Here is a 20,458-nt window from a genome sequence, read left to right as displayed (position 1 = left end):
TTACTTATTGTTTCTAGGTCTGGAGCTTTTCTACCTTGGTCTCTGCTGAAAAGGGGCTTTTGCCCAGTTAGACCAACCCAATCAATAAAAGCAATGAATAAACAAATAAAATGCTGTTGAATTAATAGAAGTCACAGTTGTGTGCTAAAGCAGTAAGATAGTTCTGCTTACTCACAGGACATATTGGATATCTGTGAAGGCACTTACATTGTAATTACAGTGCTACAATTCAACCCCCAAAATACTTCACTTCATAACAGCTACAGAAAGTACCCTCCTGGAGAAGTCTTAAGCCTAAAATTGCATTTTGCTCATTTTTCTATGGTACTTTTGTCCCTTACTTTGTTCCCAGATTCCAGTAAAATAACCACCCACTATGCCCTTTTTTGAGGCCTGACTCTGGGGTCAAGTTGGGGAGTTGATGAGTAGTTGGACCTTACAAGAAACTATCTTTTCTGCATGTTGTATGCAAAGTCATCACAGATATGCATATTTTGACATTGGCCTTTCATATATTCACCATTACACTACATTCTTCTAAGGTGGCAATCCTACCAGTGGTAACAACGTCTGTTATGGAAGAAGTTGCAATGTATTAAATTCATAATCCTCCCACCAGCAAGGTAAAGTCAACCATGGTGCCCACTTCTGTGTGCCAGAGTCCATTTCTGAACAATCATTGATTGTGCAGTCATCTGCAAGTCAGAGAGAGATGTTCTTGGTGAAAATATTGGTCTTTCTGCTTAACAGATTCATGCATGCCAGTCCATGTGCCGGAACAGCCTTCTCTTTTTAGCTGTAGTATGATCATTACAATCAGTAACCATATGGAGCAAAACAGTGCTTGATTAACTCACTGCAATGGTGCTGCTTTATTACAAATAGTCTCCTCTCCACATAATGCCTCAGCAATGCAAGGAGGGAAAACAAAGAAACTTCATCCTCACAGCATAATGGAAAGGGGGGTCTGAATTGCAGCTTTCCCCACCGAGACTGAATGGCAGTAAGGGTGACCCTAATTACCTGAAATCAGCAAGTAGAAAGACCAACATAAATTACTTAACCACACTGACCTTACTGTGAAGTTTTTTTATGCAGTTCTGAAGACTTACCATATTTATCTCTTTTTTCATTAGTTCTTTTACAACTTAATGGTGCTATAAAAGCAAAGATAGGACACAAATGCTCACACATCCTTTTCAAAGTAAACAGACTTTTAATACTCTTGTATTACATGTACACATTTTTATTTAAATTAGTATTTATGTACAAAATCAAACTGATTTCCTGCTATACAATATTCAGATAATAGAACAATTTCAAAAATGCACACAAAACATACTTAAATTTTCAGTACATATGTTGATTCTGTTAAAAAGAATAGGAAACACTTTATAGTATTGCTTTTCTCTCACACACACACACACACACACACACACACACACACACACACACACACACACACACACACACACACACACACACACACACACTCTTTCTCTCTCTCTCTCTCTATAAACATTGTAACAGATTAAGCCGGGATACTTTTTAACTGCAGTTAAAAGAATGCACTTTTGTTCAGCAATCACTCATCTCTTCGGTAAATCGAATGCAGACAAAAAGCTGTGTAATGTAACACTTACATAATGCATTCATAAGAACGGGGTACGTGCCCAGTGGATTTGGCTGTTCACTTCTTGCTCATTTTACATTAAAGGTGGAATGAAAGTGCCTATACATCTAAAAGTCACATCTCTTCTTGCCTTACTAGTGTCTAGTGCCTGTCTACTCAGTGCTGTGACAAGGTCACTTTATATAAGAGAAGCAATGCTTTTAACATTTCTGTACCCTTATTTTTACACAGCAGTTGCTGCTTTCTGCACTAACCAAATACAATATTGTATTGCTAACAATTCAGCACACTCAACTAATAAAGAATTAAGTTACAAATATAATGATGTGTCAGGAAAAAAAAAACAGCTGATGAGAGAAATATGAAGTTGGCGATTATACAGAAACTACATTTATGTTAAGAAACGGCACAAGATTATCATATGTCAATGAGAAGCAAGACAGTAGCTAGTCAAAAGTACAAATACATTTTTATCATCTTTAAGGTGCTTGGTTTTCATCCAGCTTGCTAGCAAAGGGTCACATGCATCTGCTGTGATCTTGAAGCTCATTCAAAGCACAACACTTGACTATTTAGAAATGGTGCTGACAGAGGAGGGTTATGATATAGTAGTATAGCTCCACTAAGAAATGATCTGACTATAGTTTTTTCCTTACTGATTTATTAACCAGGCAAGTCCACTGGACACGAGATCCCTTTTTTCAAAAATGACCTAGCAGCACTGTCCGGGTATATTACTTGCTCAGTCACACAGCTTTAAAATGTAAACAGAAGAAATCAAACCCATGACTAAAGGAGGAAGATCAACAGTTTGTAATTTACCCTTCAAGATAAGCTGCGGGTAGTTTACACACTGGGTGAACTACCAGAACAGTAATATGCAACAAGGTTTTCCAGAACACTAATATGCAACAAGGTTTATCAGAACATAAATATGGAATAAGGTATGTGTATTAACCATGCATGGAAGTCTCATGTGCTATTTAATCAAAATGGAATAATTCCAACCACTCAATATGTGTATTTACATATTTCACTTCTCAAAACCAAGGAAAAAATACCTAGACAGCAACACCTTTTCAGGTTCATCCTGCAAAGGAAGGAGACGTGAATGAAACTCAAGTGACCAAGTTACAGAATCCGTGTACGTTTTGATTATATGTATACCAGACATGCCAAGTTACAGAATCCGTGTACGTTTTGATCTTATTATGTATACCAGACATGCCAAGTTACAGAATCCGTGTACGTTTTGATCATATTATGTATACCAGATATGGGTATATTTTCATACTTCCTTTTAGAAACACCAGGGAATCCTTAATGTTAATCTGCCCAGTCTTCAAGTATGGCCTACATGCCACAGTAATACAAAGAAAATCATCTTGTCAAATTTGGCAGACCCTGACTTATTATCCAAAGAGTCCCCTTAGAATGCTCTGCAATTTTGAGTTGGTTGCTTCACTAGACTAAGCCATCCTAACCTGTGAATGAAAACAGGCAGTATTTGCTTAGTAGACCTTGGTCCCCTAAAGTTTAAATGAATAAAACAGAACACAAAGAGGAGGTCTTAGTTTAATGTATCATCTGAAATCAAAACATTCAAACTGCATTAACCCACCCCTCAAATGCCAAATAATATAAACACTGAACTACTCATCCAGTACTGTATTTGTTATATTTTAACACATCACACTGACTAGTTATTTTTAAAAACAACTAGCTGACCTCCAAGGGGGTTCGTTTTTTGTAGCAAGGGAGTCAAATATGTTATGTGGGCATGAGATGGTGACTTGCACTTTTTGCTCTCAGTATGGCTAACCACAACTGAGAATAAATGAATGGAAGTATTTCCATTACTAGACATGGGACTCATTCCTGACTGACCGCATATAGATATGAGAGTCACACACTTACCTTCAAGATTGTCTAGGAGTTGGACTGTGACTTTTAATTAAAGGTGCATTTCCAACAGTAGTGAAGGTTTAATTTTCTGCATCCACATGGACAAGGAAATGGACAGGAACATTCCTCTGTCACAACAGCAGCATAAGTCACTGTTATGCATTTAGACGCACTGCATTGCCAATGAATCTAAACACATCCTGAAGTACAATATTAGTATTCATTAGATCTCCCCACAGTTTCCTGCACACAGCTAATAATCCCTAGCCTGTGGCCATCTACATGTAAAGTCAAGTGTGCAACTTACAGAATCTAATAGTGGGAATGCACTACTCAGACTGTCGTCATTCAAAACCATATGTGATGACGTACCCTGATAATGTTATTTGCAGCCATGATGTAACACATCAGATACTATCATAGGTCAGACTGCTTTAGCCGACTAATTTCTGTCATATGTATTTTCTTTTCATTTTATATGAGCAGTATGCATCACAGAATTGAGACACTACCTCACAATTTATAAACAGTAGACATATAATCACATTATCATTATCCTATTAGCACTAATCAATTACAGATAAAGGCCATTCAAATACATTATTTTACTTCTAATGGAGGCTCATATGCAATAGCCTATTTCAGACAGAAATTCTTAGTTTAAAAAAAAAACAATTATGTCTTATAAATGAACACCACAGATCACCAAAGCCTGTATCCATCTGAAATGGAAGAATAACGCTTCTCTGACCCTAACATACCCAATTCACTCCTGTGTATAAATCTCAAAACCTTAATAGCATCTAATGTTCTGCACAAAGTAGTGTATGAGGATCTGCTCAATGTGTACTGAAACATACAGAAAAAGTCTGCAACTGTTCTAACAACCATAATGTGCCTTCCACTGTCTTGTCAGGCACAGTAGCTCAAACTATGTACATCAAGTTTTAATGAGGTATTTGACAGGCAAAATAAACGCTGGCAGTGATTGCCTAGGACAACTAACTGGTCAATGCATCATTTCTTAAACAAAAGGACGTAACAAACAATCCCAAAACAAGTTCTATAAAGTGCCATGATAACTAAAACATTATGAAACCCTCCTAAAAACAAACTAGAGCTCCCATCAAATACTGAACTCAGTTTAACATTACTCTTGAAGGATGATTTGAGAACAGATTCGGATTGATCTGATCTCCTTTTACACACCTTCAAAACATGCAGTTACTATGAAAAACTGCATTACTTGGTGAAGCAGGAACACAGTGGCATTTTAAAAGAAGCATTTAAATTAAATATTAAGTAGCATTACAGCTGCTCTTTGGAGATAATCTGGGGGACAGATTTAAGCCCGAACTATATTACTCTTTCCTGCTTCAGGAACTGTTTAAAAGTTTTCTGAAATGGTACAACCAATATTTTGCAAACACTGAGTTTGTAAATATATTTCTGGAAACTAAAATTAATATAGTCAAGCTTCTCCACTCTGCTGTGAGTTTACTGTACATATGGCAAATAAAACTAAACATTTGCTAACAATTCTGCACCCCTTAAACCTTCTGGTATACACATACCTAGAAAATAAACAGGACTAGCAACTATTCCTAATGTTGAGAGTCTTCAGTCAATACAAGAATTTAGTAAACATCCTCCGTAAATACAAGCAGTTAGTAAACACATTAAGAATACTGGTTTAACTGGTTAACTTCAGCCAATTCAAATAAAATTATCACTGTAACTCTTCCAATGAAAACACATTTGCAGAAAAGTGGTCATTTAATCCTGTTAACGTTCTCTAGCCTTCTCTCTACTAGGACATTTTCACCAAGAATCTAACCTGTTTTTTTAAATAGTAATTGTTTTTATCCTCAATGAACCATGTTCTCACACATTTTCAAGTACAGCAGTTGTGCACATCCAACTGTAAATTAAAAGGCACAGTAAATTTTAAGGAAGACAAAACGTACATCTGTAAACACTCGAGACATTATTATAATACAATGAAATGCATTAGCTTTCAGGTCAGTGTAGTGAATCGGTAGATGCACCCTGACTGGGAGGATGAGAAAGGCATGCTGTCTGTGATCACTGCACTCCGCAACTTCTTGAGTTCAGAAAAAAGTCAACGACAAGCTGCTACCAGCCAGCATACACTGGTTCTGCATGCCAAGTACTTCCATATTGCCTGTCTGGTGTTCTGCTTCTAGGAATCAGTTGAGACTGAGAAGTCACTTCTCTTGGAGTGTAGTTCTGCCTTCTTTTCTGGACAAGGCATACTATTACAAGAATTATCACTGCAACAAAAATATATAACTTTTTAAACATTTTAGTTTGAGAGTTTTATAACTAAAATTCAATCCACAAACTATATATATATATATATATATATATATATATATATATATATATACACACACACACATACATATACTACTATATCAAACTTCAGTCCAATAACAATAAAAACCCCCAAAAATTCTGCAACTCAATAAACTCACTCCAGGCTTCAAGAATAATCCCTGTCCTGACCCAAGTAAATCTGACCTCGAACTAGGCTCTGAATTTAACTCATTTTTCAAAGAAACTATTACTACCCTCACCAAGACATTTCCCAATACCTAACTGCTCTACACTCTCCCCCTTCTAACTCACTTCGTCTGTTTGTACTCAAACCCATCTCCACTAACTTTATAAAAAAACTTATGTCCAAACTTAAACCTTGCTCTAACGCTCCCGACAATATTCCCTCTTCCTTACTAAAATGTGCTGCTGATGGCATTGCTCTCCCAATCAGCATCATTAACTGATCATAAAAAAAAAAAACATATGTCCCCAAACTCTGGCGCTCAGCTTATATTTTTTCTCTTCATAAAGGAGGCAAAAATACCAGTATCTCAAAATTTCGCCCCATTGCTTTGCCTTCATCAATCTCCAAAATCCTAGAAAAATGCATCCACCTCCAACTTATGCCTTTCCTGACCCAAAAGAATCTTCTCACTCCTACCCAACATGGCTTCCATCCAGGCCATAGTACAATAACCTCTCTACTCTCTTTCCTAGAAACTGTCAATCAAGCCCAAGATTCAGGACACTTAGTTTCTACTGTGTTACTCGATCTGTCTAAAGCCTTTGAAACTGTTTCCCACAAGCACCTTCTCTGTCATCACTCAAACCTTAATCTCTCACATAATGCTTTATCCTGGTTCTCCAGCTATCAGGCAGATGACAGGCAGTCAAATGGAAGAACTCTATCTCTTCCTTCCTACCTACCCCAACTGGCGTACCACAGGGATCCATCCTTGGGCCATTGCTTTTTAACATCTTCATCAATAACTTTCACACTGCTATTCCTGATGCTAAAATCATTCAATACACAGATGATTCAACCTTAGTCTGCTCTGCCTCAAACCTCTGAATTGCTGACTAAAACCCAAACTGCCTTCTCAACAACTGAAAACTGGATGCACCAAAACCACCTCTCTCAATGCAAATAAATCAAAGATTCTACTATTCCCTCCCACAAAGACCCTCTCCTATGATAAAAACAACTTCAAAGTCTATAGTCAAAACCAACTCACCTACAGAAGTGGTCCCCTCTGCCAAACTACTTGGCATTACTATAGATGAACACCTCAAGTTTGATATTCATATTCAACAAAATATTAAGAAAACCCACCAAAAGCTAGGTATGCTGTATAGGAATAATCGCTTTCTCTCCAACTCTACCAAGCAAACTCTGGCCTCGACTTATCTTCTTCCTTCCTTATTATATGGAGCACCTCTTCTAACCAACCTGTCCTCTTTCACCTCTAAACTACAAAACTGCTGCAAGAAAATCTCTAAATTTGCCTCTAAATCTAAAAATACCACCCATCACTGCCTAACCCTACAATCTCTGAATTGGCTTGAACTCCCAAACTACCTAGACTATCTCCAACTCACTACTGCATATAGACTCATATTTCACCCAACAAAATGTCCCGCTCTAACATCCTTCCCCCTTATACATCCAACAGAGCTCTCAGATCTGAAAATCAGAACTTAATTACTATCCATAAACCTAAACGTCCTGCTTGCTCAGCTTCTATCTTTCTCACTAGGCAACAAATGGAATTCCCTACCCTCACACTAAGAACCATACCAAACTCAGAAAACCTCAAAACCCAACTATTCAAACACCTGTCCACTAAATGGAAATGTACCTACCTTCACCCAACCTAATCAAAGGGGGTTCTCTCTCTGGTTCCCAAGCTCTACAACTCTCATAGTTATCTTCCTATAAGCCTAAGCTCTCAACAATTTCTATAGTTTCTCTCTAAGCTCTCAACTCCTCCTACAGCTACCCTCACACAGCCCAACCTTGTAAATAGCATTCTACTGTTGGTGTGTGTATGTAAAGCGTATTTACATTTTCTTAAAAGGTTTGTATGTAAACTGTTTCCACACCTGACATATATGTTTTCCTCAAATGAAACTGCATGATCCCTATCTTCAAGCTTAATGAATTTGTTAACAATGCATGATATTGAATGCATTTATGAGTAACTATTCTACATAATATTATCTTTAATATTAACTATCAGTTGTATCAAAATTGTATAATGCATCTTGGAGCTTTCCTCCCCGGACCTCCACTGAAAATGGGCCAATTCGGCCTAGTGGACTTCCCCGATAATCAAACTGCAAATAAATAAATAAATAAATAAATATATATATATATATATATATATATATATACACACACATATATACACACACACATATATACACACACACACACACACACACACACACACATTTATATATACCACACACTTATTTAAACATTACATAAATCATATACAAATGTATACAGAAGTCTGTTTATTCTAATTAGCTGAGACGCAGTTAAGTGATGTGATTGATACTGCTAACCAGATTAACTCTCTGAGGGTTAGTCAGTGGTGTAGTTTAGAGATGACAATGAATACTGTTTTGGTAGAGATGTGATTTGGGGTAAAGAATAGTAATTTTGTCATTTATTACAGAGAGTGATCAGTTTACAGCTGGTGCTCAACAATTAGTAAAGAGGCACAAAGTAGCATTTCAAACCTGTACTGCATATCTTTTTCTTACAGGTTTATCTCCCTATTAAAATGTTAATCTGTTAAGGAATGACTGATTAACAAATTAAACACTGCACAGCTATTCTTAATTTAGACATTATTCCTTACTGCACAGACAGTGCTATACCTTAATATTTTTAATTTACTGATCATTCTTTACAAACTTCAAAAGCAGTAGACATCTATTTAAAGTTGTATCTTTAACAAAAGTGCAGTGTCACTGTCAGCACAAAAATAAACCATAGTCAAATCTAACTTCTAGGAGTGAGATGACCTACTAATTTAATTTTTCATTCCAGAGTAACAATTCAGTGACTGTCACATTATTGGAGCCCCCCATCCCCCAAAAAGCTGCACTTTTTTTGCTTCCATTACATGGTCTCTGTAACTATTTGTTGAAGCAACTGAATAAAGTCAACCAGTAAAAGCATTACTGCATAAAAAAACACATTTTCTATAGGGAAAGCCCCCTACACCTGCCATATGGAAGGCTCTGCCACTCCTGCACTCCCATTACTTACATATACAGACTCTACTACTGTGCAGGTAAGAAAAATGAAAAAGAAAGAAATGAAGAGAATCACAGATGGTGCTGACAGTGTTGGTAATGTTTTCCAAGAAAAAGCAATTAAGGACTTGTGACTGACTAGTCACAAGCTCATCTACTTCACACCTGGCCACGTGTATGGAAGCTACACTCCTTTAATTTGTTCAGTCACTAATATATGATGCTTACCTACAAACAAGATAATTAAGCTAACCGGTAAACAAGTGAAACATGCCCTTTTTGTTCTCTGATGAGGTGGTTGGTATGGAATGGACCAACTTGCTAGTTCTCTGGGGTCACCATCACCCTCTCTACATGGCAGCTCTCGGCTCTTCCAAGATGCACTACTGCTTTCTCCTAAGGGGAACTATGCTGTGGCACTGAATTTCTTCCATACACTCTCTTGCAGTTTGAGTTTTACCTAGACTCTAAAGGTTTTTCTTTTCAATAAATAATTAGGAAAACACCAATAACCTTCTTATATTTCCCTGCATCCTAGGCTTGGTTAATACAATGTCATAGTCTGTCACAGTTACTGGATGAGTTTCAAACTTTTCAAGCAAATATCTATGGCTCCAGTTATACAAACTTTCTATAAAATCTAGCCTAATTACTGTGTTCAGGAGAACAAGTATATACCCCCTACTAATTTCCGATTAATTGTGAAACATCCTCCATACCAATGCCTTCATATGAGTCTTTAAAAATCTTCCTTTTTTAGATGCATTCTCTCTTCTGGTTTCTCCTGACATATCTTTGCTGCAAATTGGATTTCATTCTCCACCATTAACAGAAGACCCTTTGTTGGTAGTTCACTATCTTTCCCAAGATCCTTTTAAGTTCTTTTACACTTAAGGGGGAGGAGATAAAACTGTATGCCAAAATAATTATTTTCCCCCATACAATAACCTTTCCCTAATTCAAATCTTTATTGCTTATCCTCCCCCCGTATTTACTGGCACACCTTTCCCTGTCAATATTACTACTCCTCTTTTTCTTGTATCCTTGATGCTCAGTTGAATATCCACTTTGAAACCCTATTTTTTTATCAAACTGTCAGCTCAGTTTTATGTGCATCTCTTGCAACATTTATATTTGCACTTTGGAACTGCTTTATGCAAATATGTACTCTGTCGTTTTGCCTGTACTATCAACTCATTAAGATCCCACAAACTTGAACTGCAAACAAGTAAAAAACCTGATGAAAAAAGTCCACAGAAAGGCACAGGTGCAACCAGCAATGAAAAGTTTAATAAAATAATAAAATAAAGCGCTTTTCGTCCTACTCACTGGTAGGACTTCTTCAGATAAAATGAGTGTGTTACACCCAATTTTTTATACATTTGTATATGTCAATTAAAGAATTGAAAAAGTCCTACCAGTGAGTAGGACGAAAAACGCTTTATTTTATTAAACTTTCCAGTTGCACCTGTGCCTTTCTGTGGACTTTTTTCATTAAGATTCCACGTCAAGATTTTTAGTACAGCTATCCTCAAAAAATAAAAGTAGTATCCATCTCTAGAACAAGGCACATTCATCATATGTGGTTTTCCTATTAAAAGACTGAACAAACATGGTCCTGGATGGCAGGCCTTCTGTCAGTTTTCAATTTAAGAGTTTTGCTTTCATGTTACATTTTTTTAAAACAAAGCAATTCACAACCTCCATAGCAAAACAGTGGGAAAATTGCAACTACATATATTTTCATGTTTAAAACACACATTGCCCAAACAGCTGCAACAGATCCAAATGGATGATTGTCCATGTAGATGCTGCCTATAAAGACAGTTAGTTACTATGTTGAAGTGGAGTAGCTATTTTTTTTTGTTTTTGCTTCAGCAGTAACACTGACACCCCATGCATGGGAAATAAGGCTGTGTACATTTTCTTTACTTTTTTTTAATAAGCTTTTTAGTTATTGGTTCTAGCTGACAACAGATAGTTAATAAGTGCTTTAGTTATTGGTTCTAGCTGACAACAGACAGGACAATTTTGAACTTTCAGATTAATGCTGTGTATTCACAGCTTCTAACAGAGTGGAGCATCATTTTATATTGAAATAACTTATTTTTATTTCTTATTTCTCACATTAATTCTTCTACCAGCCTTTACTCTTTCAAGAGACAACTGCCTATGCTTTTGAGGATTTTTTTGCAAAGGTCACCCTCAGCAAACTGTCTAGACATCCCATGACTCAATTCCTTACAGATCTTATGTGTCTCAGCTTACTTTTGTCAGTTCACTTCAAGCCCTCCAATGAAATTACTGAATTTTCATCAAACCCAATCATTTTTCTAAGAATTACAGCTTGGAGAGTTAGAGAAATGAAAAGCAACTTAAGAACTATATAGATTAAATGTCTAGCTGGGCTACAATCAAGTCAACTTCAATGCAAAAAATGTGGCAGCATGCTTGTGGGTAGGGATAAAAGTAATCCCTTAGTTTAAAATGCAACAACAATGTAGCATTTTTATAGGTTCATATGTATATACTAGGCTAATGACCACTAGGGTCTTTATAAGCCTAGCCATGCAGCCCAAACTAATTTTGTACCTAAGCAACATGGACATTTATTGGGGGTATGTTAAGAAGTTTCTAAAGGTTATGTGGGGGTGGGGTGGTTTGGGCATAGCTACTGTCTGCCTCTATGAGAGCTATGGGGCAAGACCAGGGTGAATTTCTGATTCCCTATCCATTAGTAAACGTAATGCTTAAATACAGTTAGGGATGTACTCTGCTTCACAGGGATGGGGATCCACTGAGACGCACATTTGTCCTTGCCAACATGACCTACTTATGTCAGAAGCAAAACTTAAATCCTTGAACCTAGCGAGTCTGATACTATTCAATTTCCGAATGAGCAAAAGGTCCATCAGAGCTGGATCTGAGGACGCCTTGTATGCCAGACAAACTGCTTCTCAGTAACCTGTTGGAGACAGAGTATAGAGATAGGGCTTTAAGGCGACCCATGTAAGACAATGTGTTTATACCCTGAATTCTCCTGGTAAGGAACCTTTGGGGGCATTCCAACTGTTTCATATGTCTGGTTAGGAACATGGTGAAGGGGGCATTATATTCAATGATGGGTATGACGAGGGATGAATAAAGTGACTATGACTTCCTTGGACCTAGATACCATGCCCTTACTAATAAGCTGGGTGTCATAGAATTTTTTTTTTACTACTACTAGGGTCCCATGTTGGTCAAAGGCTAAATTACTGTCTACATATATTCCCAGTTCCCTGACTACCAGGTCACCTCTTAGGGGTGTTTTACTAATGGAGTAATTAGCCTGGGTGTCTGTTTTTCCAAAAGGCACTGTAATTCATTTCTTGGCATTGAGTATTAATCTGGGAGTTTGGCACCAGTCATTTGTCTGTGTTAGACCGTCTTGCAAGATTTGTGTCATGGGGGAATCTATGATAGTTCCCAATTTGCAGTCATCTGGAAACTTGGTCAGCCAAAGGGCCTTGACACCTTTCTGTCTGAAAAGTAGATGCCAAACTGGAGTGGTCCCAGCATGGAGCCTTAAGGTGCTCTGCTAATGACCAGTCTCTTGCTGGAGATGGTCAAACCAATTCTGACCTGCTGGGTCATATGCGTGAACCAGCTGGTAATCCAGCCAGTTATGTAGGGGTTTATGCCCAGTTTGATGAGTTTGTCAACTCTACCAGAACAGGGTAGTATATATCAAATGTCTTAGCTAGGCTTTCATCTTATCCACTGCCTTGGTGCCATTTCAAAGAAATTCACCAGGTTTAGTAGGCATGAACTTTCCTTGACAAAGCCAAGCTGCGTTTGGGTCCAGTGTCTGAAGGTTACCTGTGTCTTGGTTGATCATTTCCATGCTAATTTATTCCATGGCTTTGCATATTAGACTAGTCCAGACTAATGGTTCTATAGTTTGTGGGGTCTATTGATAGTCCACCCTTGTGAAGTGGGATAACTGTTGCAGTCCTCCATTCTCATGGTACAAAGCCCATTTTGAGACTACCATTGAAAAGTGACTGATAGGTCATGTTTCAATGTATTTAGGAGGCACCCCAGGATATTATCAAGGGCCAATGAGGTTGTGTTTTTGGATTCAGTGAGAAAGTACAGTTGTGTACCTACCATAAATGTAGATGTTCGAGTATATTCACTCTTGCAGTCATTACACTAGGGTTATCCTGCTGGCAGGCTACCCGCAGTCGGCCTGAATTCCAAAGTCCTGGTCCGACGTTGGTTGCTGTCGCCTCTTCCCTGACATCCGTGCGCCAGGGGTATAAAAGATGCAGCCGATGCCATTTTCTTCAGTTTTTCTTGCCCCAGATGTCAGGTGCCCCCAAAAGGGTAGGCTGTAAAAATTATGATCATAAAAAAGCATGTACATAACCTTCATCTACAAGCAAATACACCACATATGTTGTATAGAATAGATAGGTACAGAAGTCCCAGCAAAGAAAAATGGGGATGGTGGGAGGGTAACCTGGACTGCAACAGTGAATACACTTGAACATCTACATTTATGGTTGGTACACAACTGTACTATGTTTATCATGTTTCACTGTTGCAGTCATTACACTTGGGTTGAATCCCAAAGCTGAGGTTGGGCAGCTGGGCCTAAATAGAGTTTGGAGTGGCTATGAGGCCCTGCAGAACTGCAGTGGCAAAGCCTGATCTGGATTTAGAGTAGAGAGGTAAATGGTAGTGCTTTGTGAAAGTGTGCACTGAACTCCATGTTGCAGCCTCCAAAATATCCTTGGTTGGTACTCCTCTGAGGAAGGCTACTGAAGTGGCTGCTGCTCTGGTAGAATGTGGCCTAATGCCCTTGGGCACTGATTTGCCATGTTGTGAATAGCAAAAAATGAATGCAGTGGCCTATCCATTTTGAAATAGTCTGCTTTGAAATGGCTTTTCCTTGAGAACCTGCAGCATATGCCACTAAGAGTTGCTCAATCTTTCTGAAGGCTTTAGTCTTTTCCAAGTAAAAGCGTAGCTGTCTGTGTATGTCCAAAGTATGCAGAAGTCTCTCTCCCTTATTCTGTGGGTTTGGATAAAAGGTAGGCAAATGTATGGTTTGGTTAAAAGCCATGCTGGACACTACCTTAGGCATAAATGTCGGGTCTGTCCTTAGAGAAACCCTGTCCTGATGGAAAATAATAAAAGGTTCCACAGCCATTAGTGCCTGTAACTCTGAGGCTCTTCTTGCTGAAGTTATTGCTAGGAGAAGAGCAGTTTTCCATGACAAGTATTTTATCTCTGCTGTATTGGCTGGCTCAAAAGGAGGCAGTGTGAGTTTTTCCAAGAAAAAATTGACGTCCCATGTAGGTATTGGAGCTCTCCTTGGAGGTCTTATGTTTTTGGCCCCACTGAGAAACTGTCTTAGCAGTGGATGAGAAAAAATAGGTGGGCCCGTATTGTAATGAGCTGAAATGGCAGAGGCATGGATATTAATTGATGAGAAGGATAGGCCTTTGTCCAGCATCTCATTTAGGTATTGCAAAATCTGAGGAATATTTGGTTCAAGCGAGTCAATTCCCTGCGCTTGGTTTCAAGCACAGAATCTCTTCCATTTTTCTGCATATGATTTTCTGGTGCTGGGCCTCTGGGCCTCCAAAATAACATCCATAACTGGTTTACAGAGAGGTGTGTTCTGAATGATTGTATTATCTGCCATGCAGCCAGATTTAGGGTTCTGAGTTGGCTGTGTAGGATCTGATTGTTCTGTTGGGTCAGCAAATGAGGTATTAGAGGCAATGTCCAGGCTGGGCCTTGAGACAAGCTCTTTAGGATTGGGTACCAGTGCTGGCATGGCCAGTTTGGGGCAATCAGTATCATTTTTGGCTTCTCTTGTCTGACCTTTAGGAGTACCTTGGAGAGGAGAGGCAGAGCAGGGAAGGCATACACTGTAAGGGCTTTCCAGCTGAATGAAAGGGCGTCCACTTTCCATGCTTGCTTGTGATAAGTCTGAGTGCAGAATCTCTGTAGCTGGCAGTTGTGAGGGGAGGCGAATAGATCTATGCCTGGGCATCCCCATTTCCCTGTTATCATGTTGAAGATTTGTGGATCCAGTTTCCACTCGTGAGGATCCATGAGGTTTCTGCTTAGTTCGTCTGCCAAAGTATTTGTCTTTCCTGGCAAGAACTGTGCTTGCAAATGTACTTGACAAGTCAATGCTGTGTTCCACAAACTCATGGCTTGCCTGCAGAGGGGGTAGGAATGTGTGCCCCCTTGCTTATGTACCACATGACTGTAGTATTGTCCATCTTTATCAGTAGTTGTCCTGGATGAAGTAGGTCCTTGAAGGCTGTCAGGGCATTTTGTACAGCTAGCATCTCTTGATTGATATGAAGATGCATTTGGTTTGTGGGCCATGTGCCCTGAATACATTTTCCTGCCATGTGAGCCCCCCAGGCATAATCTGATGCATCTGTTGTTAGTGTCTGCCTGGCAGTGGGTAAGGTGAATGGCTGTCCCTTGTTGTGGTGACAGGCCTGTGCCCACCATTGAAATTCCTGTTGCAGGCAGGGAATGAGAGTAATTACTGTTTCCAGGCTGTGACAATGTTGAGTCCAAACACTTTTTAGATACCATTGTAGTTTCCTCATATGCAGTCTTGCATATGGAATTAGTAGAATGCAGGATGCCATGTAGCCCAGAGCCTGCAGAATTTTTCTTGCAGATAACTGGGTCTTTGTTGCCATGTCTTTGAAGTAAGAAGTCAGATGCCTTTGTTTGTCTGGTGTGAGATAAGCCATCTGGGCAGTTGTATTTAAGCTTGCACCCAGGAATATTATATCTTGAGAGGGTACTAGTTTTGATTTCTTTCCGTTTACTGTGTACCCTAGGCAAATTAGTAATCTTTTTACAAATGCCAGATGCTGTAGTAGAATATCTTTGTCCTTTGCTTGAATAAGGCAGTCGTCCAAGTAGGGGTATATTTGAATTCCTCTGTCTGCAAAATGCAATTACTGGTGCCAGGCATTTTGTGAAGACCCTGGGTGCAGTAGATAAGCCAAAGGGCAGTGCAGAGAATTGGTAGTGCATTAAGCCAGCTATGAATCTAAGGTATCTTCTGCAAGACTGTCCGATTGGGACATGCAGGTATGCCTCTTTGAGGTCCAAAGTTACAAGCCAAGCCTTCTTGTCCAGCATGGGCAGAAGCTGCTGTAGAGTCAACATTTTGAATTTTGGGACGTCCAGAAAAGTATTTAGAATAGACAGGTCCAGAATTGGTCTCCAGGCTTTGTCCTTTCTTGGTACTAAGAAAAGTCTTGAGTAAAATCCTTGTCCCTGCTCTTGGTGTGGCACTGGCTGAATAGCCCCCATGTCCATGAGAGATGAAATTTGTTTTTGTGCCTCTTGCCATTGATTGCGTGGCAGGCCTGGCATACCTTTTGCCTTTAGAAGGGTGTGAAAGTGGAACCTGCAGCCCTGAGAGACTATATTTAAGACCCATTTGTCTTGGGTGATCTTGTGCCAGTTTTGTGAAAAAAGTGCTAGCTTTCCCCCTAAGGGTGCTGCCAAAAAATAAGTGCTTGGCATTGGCAGAGGGAAGTCATTGGGACTGTTTTCTATAAGGCGGTGATTTGTCTTCTCCACTTTTGGAGGTAGAAGCACCCCACTGTTTGGGCCTGTATGAGCCCTGGGGCTGTTGCCTGCCTCTAGGGCATCTGAATCTGCCTCTTTGTGGTCTGTCTGATACTGGAAAGGACCAATTCTTAGAGGGCCAGTTCCTACAAAATCTGGGTGGCTGTACCTGTAAGAAATCCTTTACTGTCTGCATAGATGTTGCCTTATCCTCCATTTTCTTTAACACCTCCTCTGCCTTAACACTAAACCAAGTATCAAGCTGTAATGGAGCATCCAATAATTTTGCTCCAACATGATCAGGCAGATTCTGTTCCTTTAACCAAGCATGCCTTCTAATAACAGAACCTGTAACAGCGGCCCTGCACGAGGCCTCAAGTGAATCATAGCCACATTGCAAAATATGTTTTCCCACTTGTTCAGCTGCATGAATAAATCCTGCAAATCTTTGTTCTCAGAATATTCAGAATTTGTCAACATTTTTTGTTTTAACAAAGACATTAAGTATTGCTGATATTTGAGCATATGAAACTGTCAATTTAAAGCCCTTACAGCCAAGGTAGCAGAAGTGCAAACTTTTTCCCCCATCTGTCCAATGCCCTAGAACCTCTGTCTGAGGGGACAGGGTTTTTGGCAGAAGCAGCCTTGACCCCTTTGGGACCCTGTGAGATAGTTTCTGGGTCAGCAGCAGGGTTTTTGTAAAGAAATTTATGGGAGTCTGGGACCCTGTAGTATCTGTCCAGCTTAACAGGGGCAGGAGGTAAAGAGTCTGGAGATAGGCCGGACTCTGAAAAAACATCATCTACTATGTCTAGAAGAGGGGGAATTGCAAGAGGTCTGTGCTGAGGAAGTAAAAGAAAGTCTCCAAGTCTTTTCTTAAAATCGGAATAATCCTGGCTCTCCCATTGGAAATGATCCCTTATGGTATGCAGGGTTTCCCCAAAAGAATAGTCCCTCTGGAGGAGAAGCTGAAGGAAGATGATCTTCAGCATCAGAATCCTCATAGGGAGGAACAGAATATCCCTGATCAGAAGAGGAATCAGAGGAAATGGAAACCTGATCAGAGAAATCATATTCAGTGTCTTGCCTAGGCCTCTTATCAGGAGGGGGATGGGAACCCCTGATCAAAGTAATTATGTCTTCGCCCATTTTCAGCATCTGTTTTCTTAGGCATAGAAGCCTGCCCTGGAGAATGCTGTACTGGTTTCCTTGTCTTTAAAACTGTTTTAGACTTTGTCTTGGATGCTGAAGTAGGCTTTATATAAAGTTGTGTAGGTCTGAAGACACCCTCAGAAGCTGATGCCTGCTCAGCCGCTCCTGACCCATCTGAGGGATTAATTTCCAAACGGCCAATACCTTGAGTATCTAGAGGCCTAGCTGTCTCCACGTGGGAGTTGGAGGCGGCCTGTGGCTCTGCGGTAGCACGAGTCAGGGGCTGCGAAAGTGCCTCACTGAGCACCGGCGAACCAGCGACTGACCTAGAAGAGGCTTTGTCGCCGGTTATGGACCTCGGATGCTTGTCCTTGTCTTTATCCTTGCGTTTTTTATGAATTCCGGTCATCGGTTGTTCTGACGGCATTATGTAGTTAAACCTTCTGGCAAAATAATGAAAAGTAAAATCGTACAGACGCTTAATAGTGCATTGGTTAAATCTAGCACAAAACTGGCAACTAGCAACATCGTGGTCAGGGCCTAGGCAAGGAATACAGTAAGAGTGGAAATCCTTATGAGGTATTTGCTTTCCACAAAAAATACAATTGTTAACTTTTTCTGACATCGGTCTGGAGCAAGAAAAAAGTTTCCCCAACGGGGTACTTAGCTTTATTGAAGACTTCGGATCTGAAATTCGATTTCTAAAATCTCAGGAGTCGGCCGATCAGCACTTGTGAACTGCTTTTGCTTCAGGCACCGCGCGGCAAGAAAGACTGAAGAAAATGGCGTCGGCTGCATCTTTTATAACCCTGGCGCACTGATGTCAGGGAAGAGGCGAAAGCAACAGAAGCCAGACCAGGACTTTGGAATTCAGGCAGACTGCGGGTAGCCTGCCAGCAGGATAACCCTAGTGTAATGACTGCAATAGTGAAACACGATGAACATCCAGAAGGACTTGCTCCCTGTTAACAGTTGATGGGTTATACTAGTAAGTACTTCATGGCAGGAGGTGGGGGGGGGGTGATGTTTGAGCTGAATTTGTCAGCCAGCAGATTCCCTATGTCACTCTGCTCATGGAAGTTGGCACCGTTGACCACCAGTTCAGCACACTACTGTGTCCTGTCTTTGAAGTTATGGACATAACCGTAGGAGGCCTTATGGCTGTCTTTAGCCTGTGAGGCTAGCTTGACCTCATAACTGGCCTTGCTGAACTTAAGAGCTCTCTAATTAAATTAAACAGAAAACTAAGATGACTAATCATCATCACAGGACTGGCACTTCCTGATTTTAGCCAGGACTTTTTTCCTTTTGTTATATACCCTGTTAAGGTTAGGATTCCACCAAAGTAGTTTGTTTTTACAGAATCTTTTTGGCTTACTCCTATTACGCACAGCAGCATCTACAGCCATTTCTATGGATGTACAGGGCACCTGTGTATAATTCTGCTTAGGTTACTGTGAATTTGGGGTTAGGAGGGGGGCTGAATTTTGGCAAATGTTTACTTAATATGATGTAGTATGAAACTGCATGACACCCATGCAGATGGGAACTGAAAGTTCGACTGCTGAATCCTACACTAAGTCACTATACGAGCACATCCACTAGTGTATGAATTGCGCCATCCCCAATAGAACCAAGACGCTCTCCTCCAAAAAAAGGAAGCCAATCTGGTGGTCCCTTGCCATAAACAAACTTTACAACAAAAGGAAGAAACTGTTGCAGAAAAGAGGAAAATCCCAGGATGCAAAAAACTCCCTTACCAGCCTAAGTAAGAAGCTGAGATCCCTCATAAAATCCTCCAAAGCTAGTTACGAAAATAAAAATTTCCAAAGACAACCACAAGGCATTCTATAGCTATGTCAAGAATCTAAATGGCAATGCTCAGATCTGCTCTGAGCTACAACAGAATGCCATTAAATATACTAATCCCAAGGATATTGCCAATATCCTGGCAGATCGATTTAGTGCAAACTTCAACCTCCTCTCACCCCCTAAAGGGCCCATCTCAATACTGAAAAATTGCCAGATTCCTGTAATAATGGCCACACAGGTAAAAAATGCACTCTCCAAAGCGAAGAATACAGCATACATGGGACCAAATGATATTCCAGGCTGTATACTACATGAACTACAAAATGAACTGGCACCTCACCTAAGTGTCATGTTTAATCACAGCCTCACCTCAGGTTTCGTGCCCCCCCAACAAGGGGGGATCCAACTTGGATTCCAGGAACTACCACCCCATCAGTCTGATGAGCCTGATCTGCAAGGCCATGGAACACATCATCATGGAACTTATAAAGACATTGGCAACCTTCAAACACTGGACCCCACGCAGTTTGGGTTCATGAAGGGCTGATCTTGTCTCCTGAACCTGACTGACTTCTTCGAATCAGTCTCCAGAGCTGTGGACAAGGGTAAGGTGGTCCACATAGCCTAGCTGGACCTCGCCAAGGCCTTCGACACCATCCCCCACTCTGGAATCATAGATAAACTTACTAAGCTGGGCATTAATCCCTATGTCACTCGATGGGTTGCCAACTG

The 20,458-nt window shown here is 40.0% G+C and overlaps 1 protein-coding gene across 1 annotated transcript in view; it reads right to left on the bottom strand.

Annotated features, from left to right (window-relative positions):
• Window positions 1–1,230: 1,230 nt before the first annotated feature.
• Window positions 1,231–20,458, bottom strand: part of LOC122794856 (latent-transforming growth factor beta-binding protein 2-like) — a gene marked incomplete in the record, with an annotated part of 523,235 nt that continues 504,007 nt past the window's right edge. The window contains 1 exon segment of the mRNA XM_044063459.1: window positions 1,231–5,832. Coding sequence (XP_043919394.1) covers window positions 5,675–5,832 — 158 coding nt within the window.

This window comes from Protopterus annectens, chromosome 2.part1 (genome assembly GCF_019279795.1).
Source record: "Protopterus annectens isolate FY-2018-M chromosome 2.part1, PAN1.0, whole genome shotgun sequence".
NCBI classification, from domain to species: domain Eukaryota; kingdom Metazoa; phylum Chordata; order Ceratodontiformes; family Protopteridae; genus Protopterus; species Protopterus annectens.
Note: the sequence above shows the minus strand (reverse complement) of the source record. Positions and strands in the feature narration are given on the sequence as shown.